Raw genomic sequence first — 18,108 nt, 5'->3', positions numbered from 1 at the left:
TATCGACGTAATCATAGTAGTATCGAATATATGTGCTATTGTACTTGGTATCATTACAGTGGATGTTAAGGGTAGATCGACCTAATGGACCGGTTATATCAATCCGATACCAAGTAGTTACAGGATCATACATTGGTGATATTCAAAGTCCTCATGTGCCCAGGGAGATATTTCCTGTGTGTTTAAACATTATTTATATAAAAAAAAATAAAAAATAAATAAATGAAAAAAAGGAAAACCGATTTTGCGATGCCCTGCGACCCCGAACGGGAAAAGCGGTAGGAGATGGATGGATGAATTTTGTGATACTAAGAAATATCGATGTGATCATTGTAGTATCAACTAGATACGCTCCTCTACTTGGTATCAATACAGTGGATGTCAGGTATAGATTCATGTAACGGTACTTTTCAGAGGCGGTATAGTACTGAAAATGATTCATTAGTATCGCGGTACTATACTAATACTGGTATACCAAAAACCAGAGTCGGACTATAATGTTTAGATGCTACGTCCATTCAATACCGTGTTTCCGTGCTTCTACCAAAACCCCAGCGCATTTTTGTCTACCTTCCTTTGTAAACCCTGCCCATTCTCTTGGTAAACTCTTGCATTATCTAAACTGCTCCCCTGGCGAGTGTGTCGCCAAGCAAGTCCCAGCGTTGTGCTGAAATGTTACCGGGCCGTGCGACACACTGCGGCTCGATGGAAATGTCACAGACTGAAGAAGAGCTGAAGTGTTGTTTTGGGGCCAGCCATTTCCACCCACCTCAGACACAACCGTATCTGCGCGCCACTAATTGAACGTGGGCAGCTGGGATCCTGAATAAGGGCTAGGGCTTCAAAAGGGAGTTGTTAAACGAAGAAGGACACACTTGCTTTCTTGTGTTGAGCACGATGGCACATATATTGCATTGGTGTTTTATGTCACCCGAGTGGATGATAGTGAGTGACAACATCTTTTACACATAACACCCACAAACCCTTTCACGATTGCAGGGATTAGTGATAAAATTGCATGTGGGGGACATCTGGAGGAGTAAATATAATGAAGAACACAGCTGTGCCTCAGTATTTTGTCTTTGCGCGTTTACTGAAGCATTGTTTTGGAGGGTTATTAGTGGACAGCTATTGAACTGGCAGCCCAGAGTAAAGTCGGGCCTGGGAATGACACCATGCCTGCCCCCGGGGTTCAGTTCAGTTGGGAGACAATCATTTTTGCAAAAATAAATATCTTAAAAACACTAGAGCAGTGTGTGGAGGGGGCGTGGTCCATGCGCCGCCTCTGGGCGGAGCATGTGCGGAAGCCGGCTACGAAGCAGCTGCAGGTGAGTGGATTACCCAGCTGGGACGGGTTGTCTAATCACCTGTCTCTTTATTGAAAGCAGCGTGAGGAGCCCGGAAGGAGGAGGGAGCCCAGAGACACTGAGGGGGACGGAGAGTGAGGGAGAGAGACTCAACAGAGTGGAAAGAAAAAGAAAAAGAAAATAAAAAGTCTGTAAAAGTCTGCTAACCCAGACTGATTATTCCCTGTCACCGAGATCCCCCAACCAAAAAGTGGTACACAGTGATTCTCAAATGGGGGTACCCGTACCCCTGGGGGTACTTAAAGGTATGCCAAGGAGTACTTGAGATTTTTGAAAAATATTCTAAAAATAGAAACTATTCAAAAATCCTTTATAAATATATTTATTGAATAATACTTCAACAAAATAAGAATGTAAATTCATAAACAATGCAACAATGCAATATTCATTGTGTGTGTCTGGACAAGGATAAGGATAGGCGGGATTTATCCTGAATAACCTTAGCTGGCTTTGTGTAGAAGGGGCCCAAGTCCCCTCCCCTTTGACAATTACATTAGTTTTTGTTAACGCGATTCATATCACCAATATATTGCCGTAGATTGCAGTCAGTGGGCATTCGTTCAACTTATTTAGTTATAGAAGTATGTTTCATTTAAGGTCCTCTCTTTTTCATCAGTTGGGCTGTTTAACTGGTGGCCGGCGAGTAAAGTTTACTAGTTTAGTCTTTATTTGAAGGGACAATGCACGGAAACATTAAGCTCAAAGATAGATATGTTCTGCACCAGATTATAGTTAAATAGACCATTTCCATCTGCAGTCCCTGGCTACCTAAATTAAAGAGATACAAAAATCATGCAATACAATTTTTAACGATAAAATTATACTATAGCATCTAATCAAATTAAGAAAAGTCATAAAATTCCCATTCATTGACACATACTTATTATTATTATAATTATTATTATTGTGCAAAATAGGCTTCACATCTGGGTATGATACACTGCCCCCTGGTGGAGGCTCGTGTGTTTGTAGTTGTCACAGCAGATGTAAACTGGACAAAATGCTTAAGTGGCGCTGGTGCGTTGTTATTTAGGATTCGATGGGCCATTCGTGTTAATAATAATTTTTAAATACTATCAAAATTTAACAATCTATATTTTTGGAGAACCAAACAGTGATGGTGGTGTTTTGGTCACACAATTCAAGGCGAATGTTTGTGCAAGGTTTCCAATGCTTGCTTACATGTCTACAAAGAGTAATTTTGGAAGGACTTATCATTGTATTAAAATAAGTAACGATACATTATCATTAGCTTTACAGAGACTTTCATTAGCTTTAAAAAACAACAACAAAAAAAAAAAACAGCACAGCACTCCTGTAAAAATGTTTGACAAAATGAATTGACAGAGACATCAAATGCGTACTGTAGAGGAGGCTGGGTCCACTGAATAAACAAAATAAAACCAAAGTTGCAGGGAGAAGTCCGGTCTCCCGGTCCTTAGAGTTCTTGAAACTTGGACCCCAAAACAACTTGGTTTAATATCCCAGGCCTAAAGCCCCCCCTGCTTAGGATTATTTCGCATATTCCTGTCTGTTTTCCTGCTTCATCATAAGTTCTGCAATATTGCGTTAAAATTGGAAACACCTCTGGAGAATTCTACAATGAGGAAGACCCAACTTCGTAGACCCGGCTTTTGACAGCTGAGAAAAAGAAGCAGCTTTAAAACGTCAAAGCTGGAGGGACTTAGGTGTCAAATTAGCAGTGTGCTTGCTTCAAAGTGTCCATTAAAGTCAATGTTCTCCGGGAACAAAGTACTTTTCCTTGCATAATTGGGAATAAATATACTTGAACTTGAGTGAAAAAGTAGATCAAAAGCCAAATTTTATATGCAGCTGTAAATATTGCCGTATGATAATATTGCAATTTCAGTATGAGAAACATGTTGTGTTCATGGATGACAGTGTGAACTAGACTTAGACTTGGACAATTTTTAATGATCCACAAGGGAAATTGTTCCACACAGTAGCTCAGTTACAATGATGGAAAGTGTAAGGATGGAAAGGACAATGCAGGTATAAATAGACTAAATATAGCGATGTAAAATATAACATATAGGGGTGTTGGCAAAAATCGATTTAAATACGAATCGAATACGTTGTGCGATTCAGAATCGATTCTCATTTTTAAAAAATGAGAATCGATTCTCATTTTAAAAAAATCGATTTATTTATTTTAATTTTTTTTATCAAGCCAACATAATACACAGCAACACCATAACAATGGAATCCAATTCCAAAACCAAACCTGACCCAGCAACACTCAGAACTGCATTACATTAGGGAGACACAAACACGACACAGAACAAACCAAAAGTAGTGAAACAAAAATGAATATTATCAACAACAGTATCAATGTTAATTATAATTTCAGCATAGCAGTGATTAAAAATCCCTCATTGACATTATCATTAGACATTTATAAAAAATTTTTAAAAAGTACAATAGTGTCACAGTGGCTTACACTTGCATCGCATCTCATAAATGGGTTGTACTTGTATAAGCGCTTTTCTACCTTCAAGGTACTCAAAGCGCTTTGACACTACTTCCACATTTACCCATTCACACACACATTCACACACTGATGCCATGCAAGGCGCTAACCAGCACCCATCAGGAGCAAGGGTGAAGTGTCTTGCTCAGGACACAACGGACATGACGAGGTTTGTACTAGGTGGGAATTGAACCAAGGACGCTCGGGTTGCGTACGGCCACTCTCCCACTGCGCCACGCTGTCCCTAAGCCTGACAACACACTGTGTCCAATGTTTTCACGAAGATAAAATAAGTCATATTTTTGTTTGGTTTAATAGTTAAAACAAATTTTCATTATTGCAATCAGTTGATAAAACATTGTCCTTTACAATTATAAAAGCTTTTAAAAAAAATCTACTACTCTGCTAGCATGTCAGCAGACTGGGGTAGATCCTGCTGAAATCATATGTATTGAATGAATACAGAATTGTTTTGAATCGGAAAAATATTGTTTTTGAATCGAGAATCGAATCGAATCGAAAAAATCTATATATTATCGAATCGTGAACCCAAGAATCGATATTGAATCGAATCGTGGGACACCCAAAGATTCACAGCCCTAATAACATATGTACCTAATATTTACATAATAAATGTACAGTATATTATATATATATATATATATATATATATATATATATATATATATGTATATATATATATATACAGTATATAACAGTTACCATGTACAATATTACAGTGTATATATATATATCATCTATTGCTGTATGGCGAGTGATTATACAGCTGGATGGAGTGCAGAATGAAGGAGTTCTTGAATCGATCTAATGTGCTTGGATTAAAAAAAATATTGACCAAATGCAAAACAGAAGATTATGGCAAAAGAAGGAAGATTTGGTCAAAGTAATTTAGCCTAATCTAAGGTGTGGAGTTGAAATGAGGGTAGTAGGTCCAGTTGTCCAAATATGTAAGTAAATATTCAGATTAAACTATCTCAGAGGGCATATGATGAAATTGAGTAATTTAGTGATTTCACAGACTAATTCCATGGCAGAACACTACAGGGTTTAAAGGCACAAACACAAAATGGGCGTCCACAGTTCAAATGAAGACTAATGTTCCTTCACCTTATCTCTCTCTACCTTGTCTGATGTACTCTACTGATCCATCACACACTTACCTGGGGCACTTATTGTTGGTTCCAATGGTGATACATCATTTAAACTCATTACTTTTTTTTTTTTGGGTCTGTCGAATTTAACGCTTTAATGTGGATTAATCCATCATTACTATTAATTGGATAAAAATTTTGAACAAAATTGACCCACCCGTGGCCCAGGATGACAAAAAAATCCCTGAAACATCTATGGCATTGGAAAGCGTGTCCAGGTAGTGTCTGGCTAGGCTGGAGATCCAAACTCGAAATGCACTTGGAGGGTGCAGACCTCCGCCAAGCCCCATTTAAAGATAATATGAAATCCTCCGGAATCTAATCACTTGTTCCTCCTCCCATCTCTGACACTTTTTGAAAGTTTAATCTAAACCCGTCCAGAAATGTTCTGGAAATGTGGGCATCGAAACAACTTTGTTGAATATTCCTGCTGTATTAGTAATTGCGAAAAATATAGACATTAAAAAAATACATGTTTACATTATATTTTTTGGTAATGTAATTTAGAGCAAGTTGCAAACAACCCATATTATCGTAAGTAATAAAAAATATACTGTAATTAATCTAAATAAACATTTGAACCGTTTGCCAGCACAGCTCTAGTAACGAGTTATTTCCAAATATATAGTACTTAATTTTCCAGACTGTAAGGCGCACTTAAAATCCTTTATTTTTCTCAAAACTCGACAGTGCGCCCAATAACCCGGCAGGCCTAATGTATGGAATAATTTTGGTTTTGCTCACCGACTTCAAAGCAATTTTATTTGGTACATGGTGTAATGATAAGTGTGACCAGTAGATGGCAGTAACACATACGAGATACGTAGTAAGAGGTATGATGTCAATATCACTCAAGTAAACAACACCAACATGTTATATGTTCCATTGAAAATATAGAGCATTACACACAGTGCTCAAAAATCTATCAAAAAATTTTAGTACGATTTTAGTAAGCTATGGAGCCGCTCCGCTTGGTGGATTGTCAGCGCGTTAAACATATGAGTATTATAATGGTGTGTGTATAAGGTAAGACATTATGTGGCGTTTTGTTTCGCTATATTATGCAAATGCAACTTTTTTTTACCTACTGGCACATGCTGATCTGTATTTGGGATCTGCATAAATCCTGCTTCCGCCTTTGTAGTCGATAGTCTTCTTCTTTTTCTCTATCTTCTTGTTATGGGACATTCCTCTGCTGTTGCCATTTCTAATATAAAGTAGTGTAAAGATCTCACTTATATCTGTAAATAAACTCCCCATGAAAGCTCTTAAACATACTGGTGTAGTGAGAGTGCATTTTTCACCCAAGGAACTTTAGTTATTAGAGTTCCGGTCGGAAGTTTTTTCACCGCACACATTTCCGGCCTTGTTGTTGTTTCCGGATGAGGAGATGCTTCTCCGTTATTGATTTAAGTAAAGTCTGAATGTCATTGAAACAGTTAGCTCCATCTTTTGACACTTCCTCCACTCCCGTCCTTGCACGCTACACCGCTGCAACAAAGATGACGGGGAGAAGACGCTGCCGAAGGTGAGCCACGTAAATAAGACCGCCCACAAAACGGCAGATTCAGAAGCGACTGTCAGAAAGCAGTTTGAAGATGATCTGTAAAACATAATCCATGCAACATTTTGACCAAAGAACCACCATTACATGTTATGTAGACCATAAGAAAGTGTTTTCCATTTAGAAAAAAAAAAAATAATATGACTCCTTTAATCCGGTGCGATCGAAAATAGACCATTCCTCAGCAGTGCGCCTTATAATCCGGTGCGCCCTATGGTCCGGAAAATATAGTAAGTCTTTTTTTCCTCCAAACTGTATTTCCTGCAAGACTTTTTCAGAACAAAAAGTAGTTTATCGCAGACCGAGATGTTTTGTTTTCCATCTAAGCACCCCCGCTGGTCTTACCATGCTTCTCTATAATAAACAGGATGATGTACACTTCTGCGGACAATAGATGGCGTGGGTAAAGATCGTTAAAAAAACCCGGTCAAGCTTTTACTGGCACAGTTCAAATCGTTTGTGAAAATGAGGCCCCAGTCTATTCCTGCTTGTGTGCTGCAGCTCACCCAGCCATGACGATGAAGAAGTCCAGCCTGTTCCAGGTGTCGCCCAGGTAACAGTGGCGACCAAAGATTCCGAGAGCCACCATCTTCACCACCATCTCCAATGCGAAGAAGATGTAGATGAATGCATCGAAGGCCTATGACAAAAACAATGATAAACACGTTTTTTCCCATGAATGTGCAACAATCCAAGTCACCATACAATTGAGAAAGGTGAGGACCACAATGGATGTGTTCACAGGGATGCAGGATGGATAAATTACCCAGAAGGGTTTTTTTCAAGTCAAGGGGTGAAATGTGTTTTGATTGTTTTTCGACCTTTTATCAATTCAAAGGTCTCAAAACAATCCGTGGCCAATTTTCTACCTTGGAAAAACAATTTTACATCGTTTTAAGTTACGTTCACGCTCCACGGCGGCATGGGAGGGCATTTTTAGTCCAGTGGTCTACAGTCTGTCACAGTTTATGTGGAACATCATTAGCAAAGTTTTACTTTGGAAATAGTTCCATAACATCTATTTGTTCAATATGTGATGTTCGAAAAGGACATTTTTTAATGTCTCCATTTCTCCAAGTATCTTCTATTTATTTCAATTCACCAATTTATGTTCAACAGAACAAATGCACCACTTAATGTTGTCCCAATACCAATATTTTGCTACCGGTAGCAACATTAATTTCAATATTTTTATACTTCCAAAATAAAAGGGGACCACAAAAAAAATTGGTAACACTTTAAAGTAATTTAGAGTTATTTGGATACTAGGGGAACATATTAGGGTTATGGATAGAGTTACTAATAAACAATAATTCTGAAATTATTGAGGGAAGACTCTTAGTTAATGACTTACTGGTTGTATAATAGAATAAGGCATTAATAAGTACTTAATAATGACTAATTAAGAGCCAGTATGTTATTAATTTGCGTGTTACTAAGTAACTAATGGTGAATATGTGTTCCTCATACTAAAGTGTTACCAAAGTTTCATCATTGGCTGTATTTTTACCAAAAAAATCTTATGATACATTAATCATGTCTGTCACGATAGGGGGGTCGCAGCTTGCTTCGGGTCGTTCTCCCAGGAAGGCAGACGGACTACTCGGGACACGGCGTTTAGGTAAAAAAATGATTTAATTTTAACTAAAAAAATGTACAAACAAAAAGCGCTCACAGCGGAGGGACAACTTAGCTAAGAAACAAAAGTAATACATAAACAGACCATGAACATAAATCAGACAACACTTACTATGGCTGGACAAGAGTAGCATGGACTTTGGCATGAAAAAACTGGCACGGACAGAGCATGAAAAGAACACAATGACGCCAGACCGACTGACCGGCAATGGCAGGCTTAAATAATGCCTCTGATTAGTGCTCGGGTCGCAGGTGAGCGGCCGAACACTAGTCAGAGACAGGTGAACGTAATTTGCAACCATGGCAACAAAACAAGGGAATGAAAAAAAACAGGAACTTAAAAGGTCCAAAGGTCAACAGGACATAGCCAAACAAGACATGATCAAAAGACATGACAGTGTCAATGCCCAAGCATTCGCACATACAAGATTGTACACCAAACAAAATCTTCTATTTATTATTATTCCTCCGTAAAAGTCTTTGCCGCGATCCAAAGATCTCAAGCGGTAATTAGAAAAGATTTTATGTAAAACAACGAGAAAAGTGGCACACACTCCAGTCCAATGGAGCGGATTGAGTATTAAGTATTGTCTTAATATTATTTGTATTTTGTCTTGTTTCGGAGTTCATTGCAACGCATTTTTGCTACAAGTGTTTCGTAAAGCACCAACTCGGCGAGTCTCAGTAAAAGAAAGCAAATGCCAGCAAAACCTTAAAGAGTTAGGCTTTTACCAAAGGCAGCATTCATACATTTTGAAGTTAATTTGAAAGTTTTCAGCACATATGCAAAGTTGATACCTATTGATATATTTTTATAAAGACGGGTAAAAACATGCTTACTCGTAAAACTGTGCGTGCAACAGCAACAAACATGGCTGTAGACGTGAAGTTAAATCATGAAATGCACCGTTACCCGGGAGAGTCTTGATACTAATTTCCTTGACCGATCCACACACAAGTAAATTATACACCTCCATGCTTTTTATCCGTTTTGTCGTGTAGAATGATGTCTGGGGCGCCAGATAATTCGATATATCTGGGAATTGTGGCCAACAAATAATCCTTAATATATCACTCGACAAATCTTTTTTTTTGGATTAGGAATAGGGATGGATTTCATTGCATAGTTTGATTTTTTTTTTGCTTATATCTGCTTTTAGCGGTAAGATCTAGGCCCCTTGCATCCTCAGATGCTGCGGGCCAAGCGTTTCCCACCTAGGCCTTCAGTGTTGTCCGACTTCAATGATTACCTCTCAAAACACCACAATTGATGTCACCACATGACCATTGTTGGAGAAATACTATACATTGGTTTGGTCAGTGGGGGGGGGGGGTCCGTTTCCCACCTAGGCCTTCAGTGATGTCCGACTTGGATGGATAGGTAGGTAGGTAGATAGATAGATAGATAGATAGATAGATAGATAGATAGATAGATAGAGATAGATAGTACTTTATTGATTCCTTCAGGAGAGTTCCTTTAGGAAAATTAAAATTCCAGCAGCAGTGTACAGAGTTGAGATCAATTTAAAAAGTAAATAATGGGGGTATAATTGGAAAAAAAAATAGAAAAATATTACCATAATAATAAAAATAAAAAGTAACAATGGGAATAAAAATGATTACCTCTCAAAATCCTATAATTGATGTCACCACATGACCATTGCTGGAGAAATACTATACAGAAACACATTTACGCCCTACCACGCATTGAATCACATCAACAGTGTACACAAAGGGTTATTTTCTGGCGCATTTAAAAATCAATTAAAACGCATCAGCATTTAAAACATATCTTATGTGGCAGTGTCAAAATTAAAATTGCAAATTGATTGATTGATTGATTGATACTTTTATTAGTAGATTGCACAGTACAGTACATATTCCGTACAATTGACCACTAAATGGTAACACCCGAATACGTTTTTCAACTTGTTTAAGTCGGGGTCCATGTTAATCAATTCATGGTACAAATATATACTATCAACATAATACAGTCATCACACAAGTTAATCATCATAGTATGTACATTGAATTATTTACATTATTTACAATCCGGGGGGTGGGATGAGGAGCTTTGGTTGATATCAGAACTTCAGTCATCAGCAATTGCATCAACAGAGAAATGTGGATATTGAAACAGTGTATATTGAAACAGTGTAGGTCTTATTTAGTAGGATATGTACGGCCAGCAGAGAACATAGTGAGTTCAGATAGCATAAGAACAAGTATATACATTAGAAGTACATTTGAGTTGTTTATAATCCGGGGAGATGGGATGTGAATGGAGGGTATTAGTAAAGTGTTGAAGTTGCCTGGAGGTGTTGTTTTAGAGCGGTTTTGAAGGAATATAGAGATGCAAAAAACCCTAAAAGTGAAAAAAACATATATTGGATCTCACTATTTAACACCGTATAAGCCAGTGGTACCCCTCTTTGGCGGTTGATTTGAGTGTAAATGGCGAGCATTTCCCCATTTCATCGCCAAAACAGCTGAGCTCGGTTCCGGGGTTGGCCGACATTGTCGCTTTAAATATCCTTCTTGAAATTGGCCTTGCAAATATATATCTGCCACCTAATCAACGTTTTGTTCTCCTTCTATGCTATCCCAGTCTGACTACGGCGCATTCCTGCTAAATTGCAACTTGTGATTGGATACTCACTTTGGAATGACAAGTGAGTATCCAACCACAGTCTCGTTATCATGTTGCTTACATAGGCTACTGTCAACAACTTGTATTCTGATTGGCTATTGCAACTGTCTATCAATTGTATGTGTTTTTAAATTCATCCACTAACGGTCCCGATAAGTATCCAATCACAGGGCCCATAAATGTCACGTTCAACGTGAGGCCATCTAGAAGGCCTTACTGACAACAACTCGTGATCTGATTGGCTATCGCAATTGTCTATCAACTGTATGTGTCCGTTCACTTACAGCGCACAGACGCCCGCATTGTTTATTCTGAAGGCTCCGGGCATATTTGGTACATCATGGCAACTTAAGCTCACTGAATTCTGATTGGATAAAAACTGTATAAACTAAAAACAACAGCGCTGGAAGGAGCATAATATGACATGAAAAGAATATGAATACTTTCAGATATGTAGGGAAAGTAAATAAAAAAGTAGTTTTATCTTTCAATATGATCATGATTTCTGGCTATGTTAGGCCAGCAGAGAAGGCCTTGCTGGCCCTGACGGCACACCACTGGGTTTGATGGCCCACCACTTCATTTACTTCCGTTTCAAAGATACGGGACGGAATAAAACCTATAAGTCCACCTACCAAACGACGCAATATAAAAAGATAATCAGTAAGCGGCTTTACGATGGTCTATGAAACAGAATCTATTCAACATTTTACATTTTGACCAAAGAACCACCATTAAATGTTATATAGACCACAAGGAAGTGGAGAAATGTAGAAAAAAAAAAAATCATAATAGGACTCCGTTAATGCGCCTTATAATCTGATGCACCTTAGAGTCTAAAAAATGCGGTAGTAAGAGTACAGCTACTTTAAGGAAGGGATGTACTGTATACCGGTATTAGTATAGTACCGCGATAACAATGAATCATATGCGGTACTGTACCGCCTCTGAAAAAGTACCAGTTCGTTAGGTGGATCTACACCTAACATCCACTGTAATCATACATGCCAACCCTCCCAGATTTTCTGGGAGACAACCGAAATTCAGCGCCTCTCCCGAAAACCTCCTGGGACAAATTTTCTCCCGAAAATCTCCCGAAATCCAGGCGAAGCTGGAGGCCACGCCCCCTCCAGCTCAATGCGGACCTGAGTGACGTGTCGACAGCCTGTTTTCACGTCCGCTTTCCCACAATATAAACAGTGTGCCTGCCCAATGACGTTATAACTGTAGAATGATCGAGGGCGAGTTCTTGGTTTCTTATGTGGGTTTATCGTTAGGCAGTTTCATTAACGTCCTCCCAGTGTGGTAACAGCACACAACAACAGCAGTCACGTTTTCGTCTACCGTAAAGCAGTTTGTCTGCCGTAAACTGCAATGTTGTGACACTCTTAAACAAGACAATACTGCCATCTATTGTACATGCATATGTGACAATAACATCTACGGCTTTTGGAGACTGCAGTGCACAACTGCGCACACAACAAGGAGACGAAGCAGAAGAACGAGGAAGATACAGCCATGGGGACGCCGACGACGAGTAAAATGAAGAAATACGCTTGAAAGTTCCAAGTCGAAGCTGCGATTGGACCTGGATAGCCTCCGGGAAGAAGTAATGGACTACCAAGTGCTCAGCAGTGAAGATCTTCCTCAGGAAGCATAGATTGACCAGTTTTGGGCCATGCTAGGGAGAGATGGAAGATTCCAGACTCTAGTGCATTTGATAAAAGCACTTTTGTGCGTGCCACACAGCAATGCATCTTCAGAGAGGGTGTTCAGCATGGTTAGAAAAATAGTGACGGAGAATAGAACAAGGATGGCCAATTCAACCCTTAACTCAACAATGAGTAGATGAGTGTTATGTGTGTGTATATGTGTAAATAAATGAACACTGATATTCAAGTATTTATCTTATATATATATATATACATATATATATATATGAAATACTTGACTTGGTGTATTCTAGCTGTAAATATACTCCTCCCCTCTTAACCACGCCCCCAACCGCGTCCCCAACCCACCCCGACCATGCACCCTCACCCCACCTCCCACCTCACAAAATCGGAGGTCTCAAGGTTGGCAAGTATGACAGTAATGATACGAAGTACAGTAGCATATATATTCGATACTACTATGATTACGTCGATATTTTTTTGCGTCACGTCGTCTTTTTTTTAATTTATTTTTTATTTTTTATAAACTCAGGAAATATGTCCCTGGACACATGAGGACTTTGCTTCTGTAACTACTTGGTATCGAATTGATACCCACATTTGCGGTATCATCCAAAGCTAATGTAAAGTATCGAACAACAGAAGAATAAGTGATTATTATATTTTAACAGAAGTGTAGATAGAACATGTTAAAAGAGAAAGTAGGCAGATATTAACAGTAAATGAACGAGTAGATTAATAATACATTTTCTACCACTTGTCCTTAATAATGTTGACAAAATAATAGAATGATAAATGACACAATATGTTACTGCATATGTCAGCAGACTAAATTAGGAGCCTTTGTTTGTTTACTTACTAATAAAAGACGAGTTGTCTCATATGTTTACTATTTTATTTAAGGTCAAACTTACAATAATAAACATATGTTTAATGTACTGTAAGATGTTTTGTTAAAATAAAGCCAATAATGCAATTTTTTGTGGTCCCCTCTAATTAGAAAAGTGCCGAAAAGTATCAAAATAATTTTGGTACTGGTAATAGTAGCAACATATTGGTATCGGGACAACTCTAGTTTAGGGTGTAAAGAAACTGTACTCTTACTCGAGTACATTTGTGTTTACCGTTGCATATTTTGCAAGAAATGCATGTACAGTATTTGTCTACTGGAGGCTGTTGTTCAAACAATTAACATATTTGCATGGTGTCCTTGCCGCTTGCTACACACAACTGTGTACGGCATTAGTGTTTAATTTGCAAAACCCAGGCTGTAATACATGAACCTTGAGGAGAGTAAATAAAAGGAAAAAGATCCAGGTCAAACCTTAAAGTAGAATGAAGGCAGTAAGAGATAAAAGTGAGATACTATCCCAATTTTTTTCTTGTTAAACGACTATCACAAACTAAATCGTCTTTTGCACACTTTTTGGAGGATAAAAAAAACAGCGTATTAGGCTTGGCTCTTGGTTGAATGAATTTGAGTTTGCTGCCTTAGTAATCGAGTAAGTCATTCAAGGGGATCGCTTTATTTAAGTAGAGGAAGCAAAAGGCTGTGAGAAAAGTGAATTCATAGCCAGCCGGCTGCAGGATTTGCCAAATATTTGGCTTTTTGATGATGACGGGGGGTGGTTTTCTTTATTCAGTCCCCAAGCTGTGTGGCATCCACACAAACTTTGATAAATATTTGCTATACAGTAGCAGTAGGTCACTGAAAATATTGCCTTCTTGTACAAACCCCGTTTCCATATGAGTTGGGAAATTGTGTTAGATGTAAATATAAACTGAATACAATGATTTGCAAATCATTTTCAACCAATATTCAGTTGTATCCCGTTTATATTTACATCTAACACAATTTCCCAATTCATATAGAGACGGGGTGTGTATTACAGTACAGTGGTACCTCAGGATCAAGTGCTAACTGTTTTTTTGGGGGGGATAAAAGCTGTCTCTATAGGTTAACTTTTCTGATTAGGTGACGAGCAAAAACTTGGGTTAGGAGCAGAGGTGGGTAATAACGCACTACATTTACTCCGTTACATCTACTTGAGTGTCTTTTGCGATAAATTGTACTTCTAAGAGTAGTTTTAATGCAACATACTTTTACTTTTATTTGAGTATATTTATAGAGAAGAAATGCTACTTTTACTCCGCTCTATTTATCTACATTCAGCTCGCTACTTGCTACTGCTTTTTATTGATCTGTTAATACACATTTTTTTAGTTTTGGTTTGTCAGACATTCAAAGTAGGATCTTTCGTATGCCTGCGTTTCACCAATCAAATGCAGTCACTGGTGATGTTTGATTCCGTTTCACCAATCAAATGCAGCCACTGGTGACGTTTGACTCCGTTTCACCAATCAAATGCAGCCACTGGTGACGTTTGACTCCGTTTCACCAATCAAATGCAGTCACTGGTGACGTTTGACTCCGTTTCACCAATCAAACAGGGCCAGGCGATCACATGATTAACTGCCCATAAAATCGATTTTAACGCTTCAGACAACCAAAAAAACAGTTATGTAGGGCGTTGTCATGTGTGTCTCCCCAAACAAGTGGACATTTCAGCTTACATGAACTCAACGTAAAATTTAAGGACGCACGCTAGTAGATATTTTGGCTGTCACCGCGGGTTTATGTTAGTTTCCCTGCTATGATCACTGTCACATGTACCTAGTTTGGGTATAATTTATTAACGTACTGCAGCCTCGTAGACAGACAGAGACACACACACTCAAGCATGCATACAAACACCAATCAGAAGTGCACATGTGTTCCCAGGTGCAGCCCACACCTATCAGACTTTATGATTTGCGTAAAGGCTAACTTATTTTCCTTTGAAAATCTCTGCCTTCTGAGCCTATGGTGCTGTTACGTTATTGTGGCTCAATTTTCCTTAATTGTTTTTAATATATTAATATATTTTAATATATTATTATATTATTAATATAATTTTTAAAATAATATATTTTCCCCCTCGGGCATTATTGAAGTATTTCTGATTTCTGATTCTGATATATTTTTTTTTAGTTGCTTAAGAGACATTTCTGGCTCTAATTTTTTTCCTTGCTATTCTTATGTTTTTGTGCATTATTTGTTGCCGTCATCATTAAACGAACAGGTTACTCATCAGTTACTAAGTACTTGAGTAGTTTTTTCCCAACATACTTTTTACTTTTACTCAAGTAAATATTTGGGTGACTATTCCTTACTTTTACTTGAGTAATAAATCTCTAAAGTAACAGTACTCTTACTTGAGTACAATTTCTGGCTACTCAACCTACCTCTGGTTAGGAGTCTCCCCACCGCTAGTTGCTGCAGTGTATTTAACCCCGTCAGATCTAAAACCAAATAATCCAGACGTACTCGCCAGCAGTAATTTAGCCAGAGATCGACATAGCTGTGAGAAGGAAGAAAGTAAGTGCAAAAGAGACTGCTGAGAAGAAGCAGCAGATGCTATTCATCAAATTAAAGAAATGCTCCGTGTCGTCAACTTGGTAAAGCAGCAGGAGCCAGATGAGGGGGTTCGGGCATCTGGTCAGGATGCCACCCGAACACCTCCCAAGAGGGCACGTCCGACCGGTAGGAGGCCAAAGGGAAGACCCAGGACATGTTGGGAAGAATTTGTCTCCCGGCTGGCCTGGGAACATCTCGGGATCCCACGAGAAGAGCTGTACGAAGTGGCTGGGGACTGGGGAGAGGGAAATCCGGGCTTCCCTGCTTAGGCTGCTGCCCCCGCAACCCGACCTCGGATAAGCGGAAGAAGATGGTTATATATATATATATATATATATATATATATATATATATATTTATATATATATATACACACGTTAGGTCAGAAAAAAACACAAAGGCTATATCATCCTTACAAACCTGCGAATCAGGCTTGTAAGGATGACGAGCAGGGAAACATCCGAAACAGGATTTTAATAAAATCCCCTGACGAGCAGGGAAACCTGTAAAACAGGCTTGTAGGGACGACATAGCCTCTGTGTTTTTTCCTGACCCAACGTATATATTCCGCTTTACCCCGGTATCGAGCACTGTATAACGGATAAACCACAGAAACCTTGACTGTATAAATAGACTCCCTTTTTAGACCAGTTGATCTGCCATTTCTTTTCTTTTTCTTCTATGTCCCACTCTCCCTTGTGGAGGGGGTCCGATCCGGTGGCCATGTACTGCTTGCCTGTGTATCGGCTGGGGACATCTCTGCGCTGCTGATCCGCCTCCGCTTGGGATGGTTTCCTGCTGGCTCCGCTGTGAACGGGTCTCTCGCTGCTGTGTTGGGTCCGCTTTGGACTGGACTCTCGCGCCTGTGTTGGATCCATTATGGATTGAACTTTCACAGCATCATGTTAGACCCGCTCGACATCCATTGCTTTCCTCCTCTCCAAGGTTCTCATAGTCATCATCGTCACCGACGTCCCACTGGGTATGAGATTTCCTTGCCCTTATGTGGGCCTACCGAGGATGTCGTAGTGGTTTGTGCAGCCCTTTGAGACACTAGTGATTTAGGGCTATACAAGTAAACATTGATTGATTGATATATATATATATATATATCAATATATATATCAATATATATATATATATATACCGTATATAAATCAACAGATAGACCTGAACTTGCTCTAGAGATTTAACCATTGGATAAAAGATAAATAAATAAAAAGAACAACATATTACATTTTGTAACTTATTTGTTTAGGGAAGAACACAAAGCTAACTAAATAATATACTATTCTGAATAAGTTTTGAATATTTGAAATATTAACATGCTTTTATTTTTCAGTGGGTGACCCTTAGTGGAAAAGTTTGGACACCCCTGCTTTGAAAAAGTTAGTGTATGGTAGTTTATATTTACTATGTCGTGAATATATATACGTCATGGTCTGAGGCTGCAAGAGTGCTGCTATCACTAGGGAAATGTGACACCGTCCTTGGGAAACTGAGCCACATGGCAGTTTTCCAACATGACAATGAGGCCAAATACACCTCGAATACGAAAGTGAAGGTGAGCGAGTGACCAAGTATGTGTCCAAACCCGAACCCATTTTTGCAACAGTTGGGCATCTATTAGCGCAGTGGCCCCCAACCACCGGTCCAGGGACCGGTACGTGACACATTTGTCACGGGGCCACAAACAGACATTAACTAATTTACACATGAGCACACTTTATCCTACTTAACTTCGGCTGATTTCAATACCGGTAATTTTAAATCGCATAAAGGGAAGAAGATTAAGAGCTATTCAGTAAGATTTAAGGTCCAAGCTTACATCACACTCAAATTTTTACTGCATACCTTTGGTAAGTGCCGGAGTGAAAAAGAGGTTTTAAAATAATTAGCGTATGCTTACTTTTACCGCATACCTTTGGTAAGCGCAGGAGTGAGAAGAGGTTTTAAATTAATTAGTGCCCCGGCGGCAATTCAAGGAAATACGGTATGTTAAAGTGCCAAATTGGAGCCAAAAGCTGATTTCCATCTGCAGGACCTGGCAGGCTGATGATTTAAGATTAGGGTAGATCGAACCCCCAAGCTTAGAT

At 38.9% G+C, this 18,108-nt stretch overlaps 1 protein-coding gene across 2 annotated transcripts in view; it reads right to left on the bottom strand.

Moving 5' to 3' along the window:
* Nucleotides 1-18,108, bottom strand: part of cacna1ia (calcium voltage-gated channel subunit alpha1 Ia) — a 520,467-nt gene that overhangs the window by 247,459 nt on the left and 254,900 nt on the right. For both annotated transcript variants that reach the window (XM_061885398.1, XM_061885399.1), the window contains exon 4: nucleotides 7,101-7,234. In XM_061885398.1, the coding sequence (XP_061741382.1) occupies nucleotides 7,101-7,234 (134 nt within the window). The remainder of the gene's footprint in view (nucleotides 1-7,100; nucleotides 7,235-18,108) is intronic.

The sequence above is a fragment of the Nerophis ophidion genome, linkage group LG23 (assembly GCF_033978795.1).
Source record: "Nerophis ophidion isolate RoL-2023_Sa linkage group LG23, RoL_Noph_v1.0, whole genome shotgun sequence".
NCBI lineage: Eukaryota > Metazoa > Chordata > Actinopteri > Syngnathiformes > Syngnathidae > Nerophis > Nerophis ophidion.
This window is presented reverse-complemented; position numbering and strand designations above follow the sequence as displayed.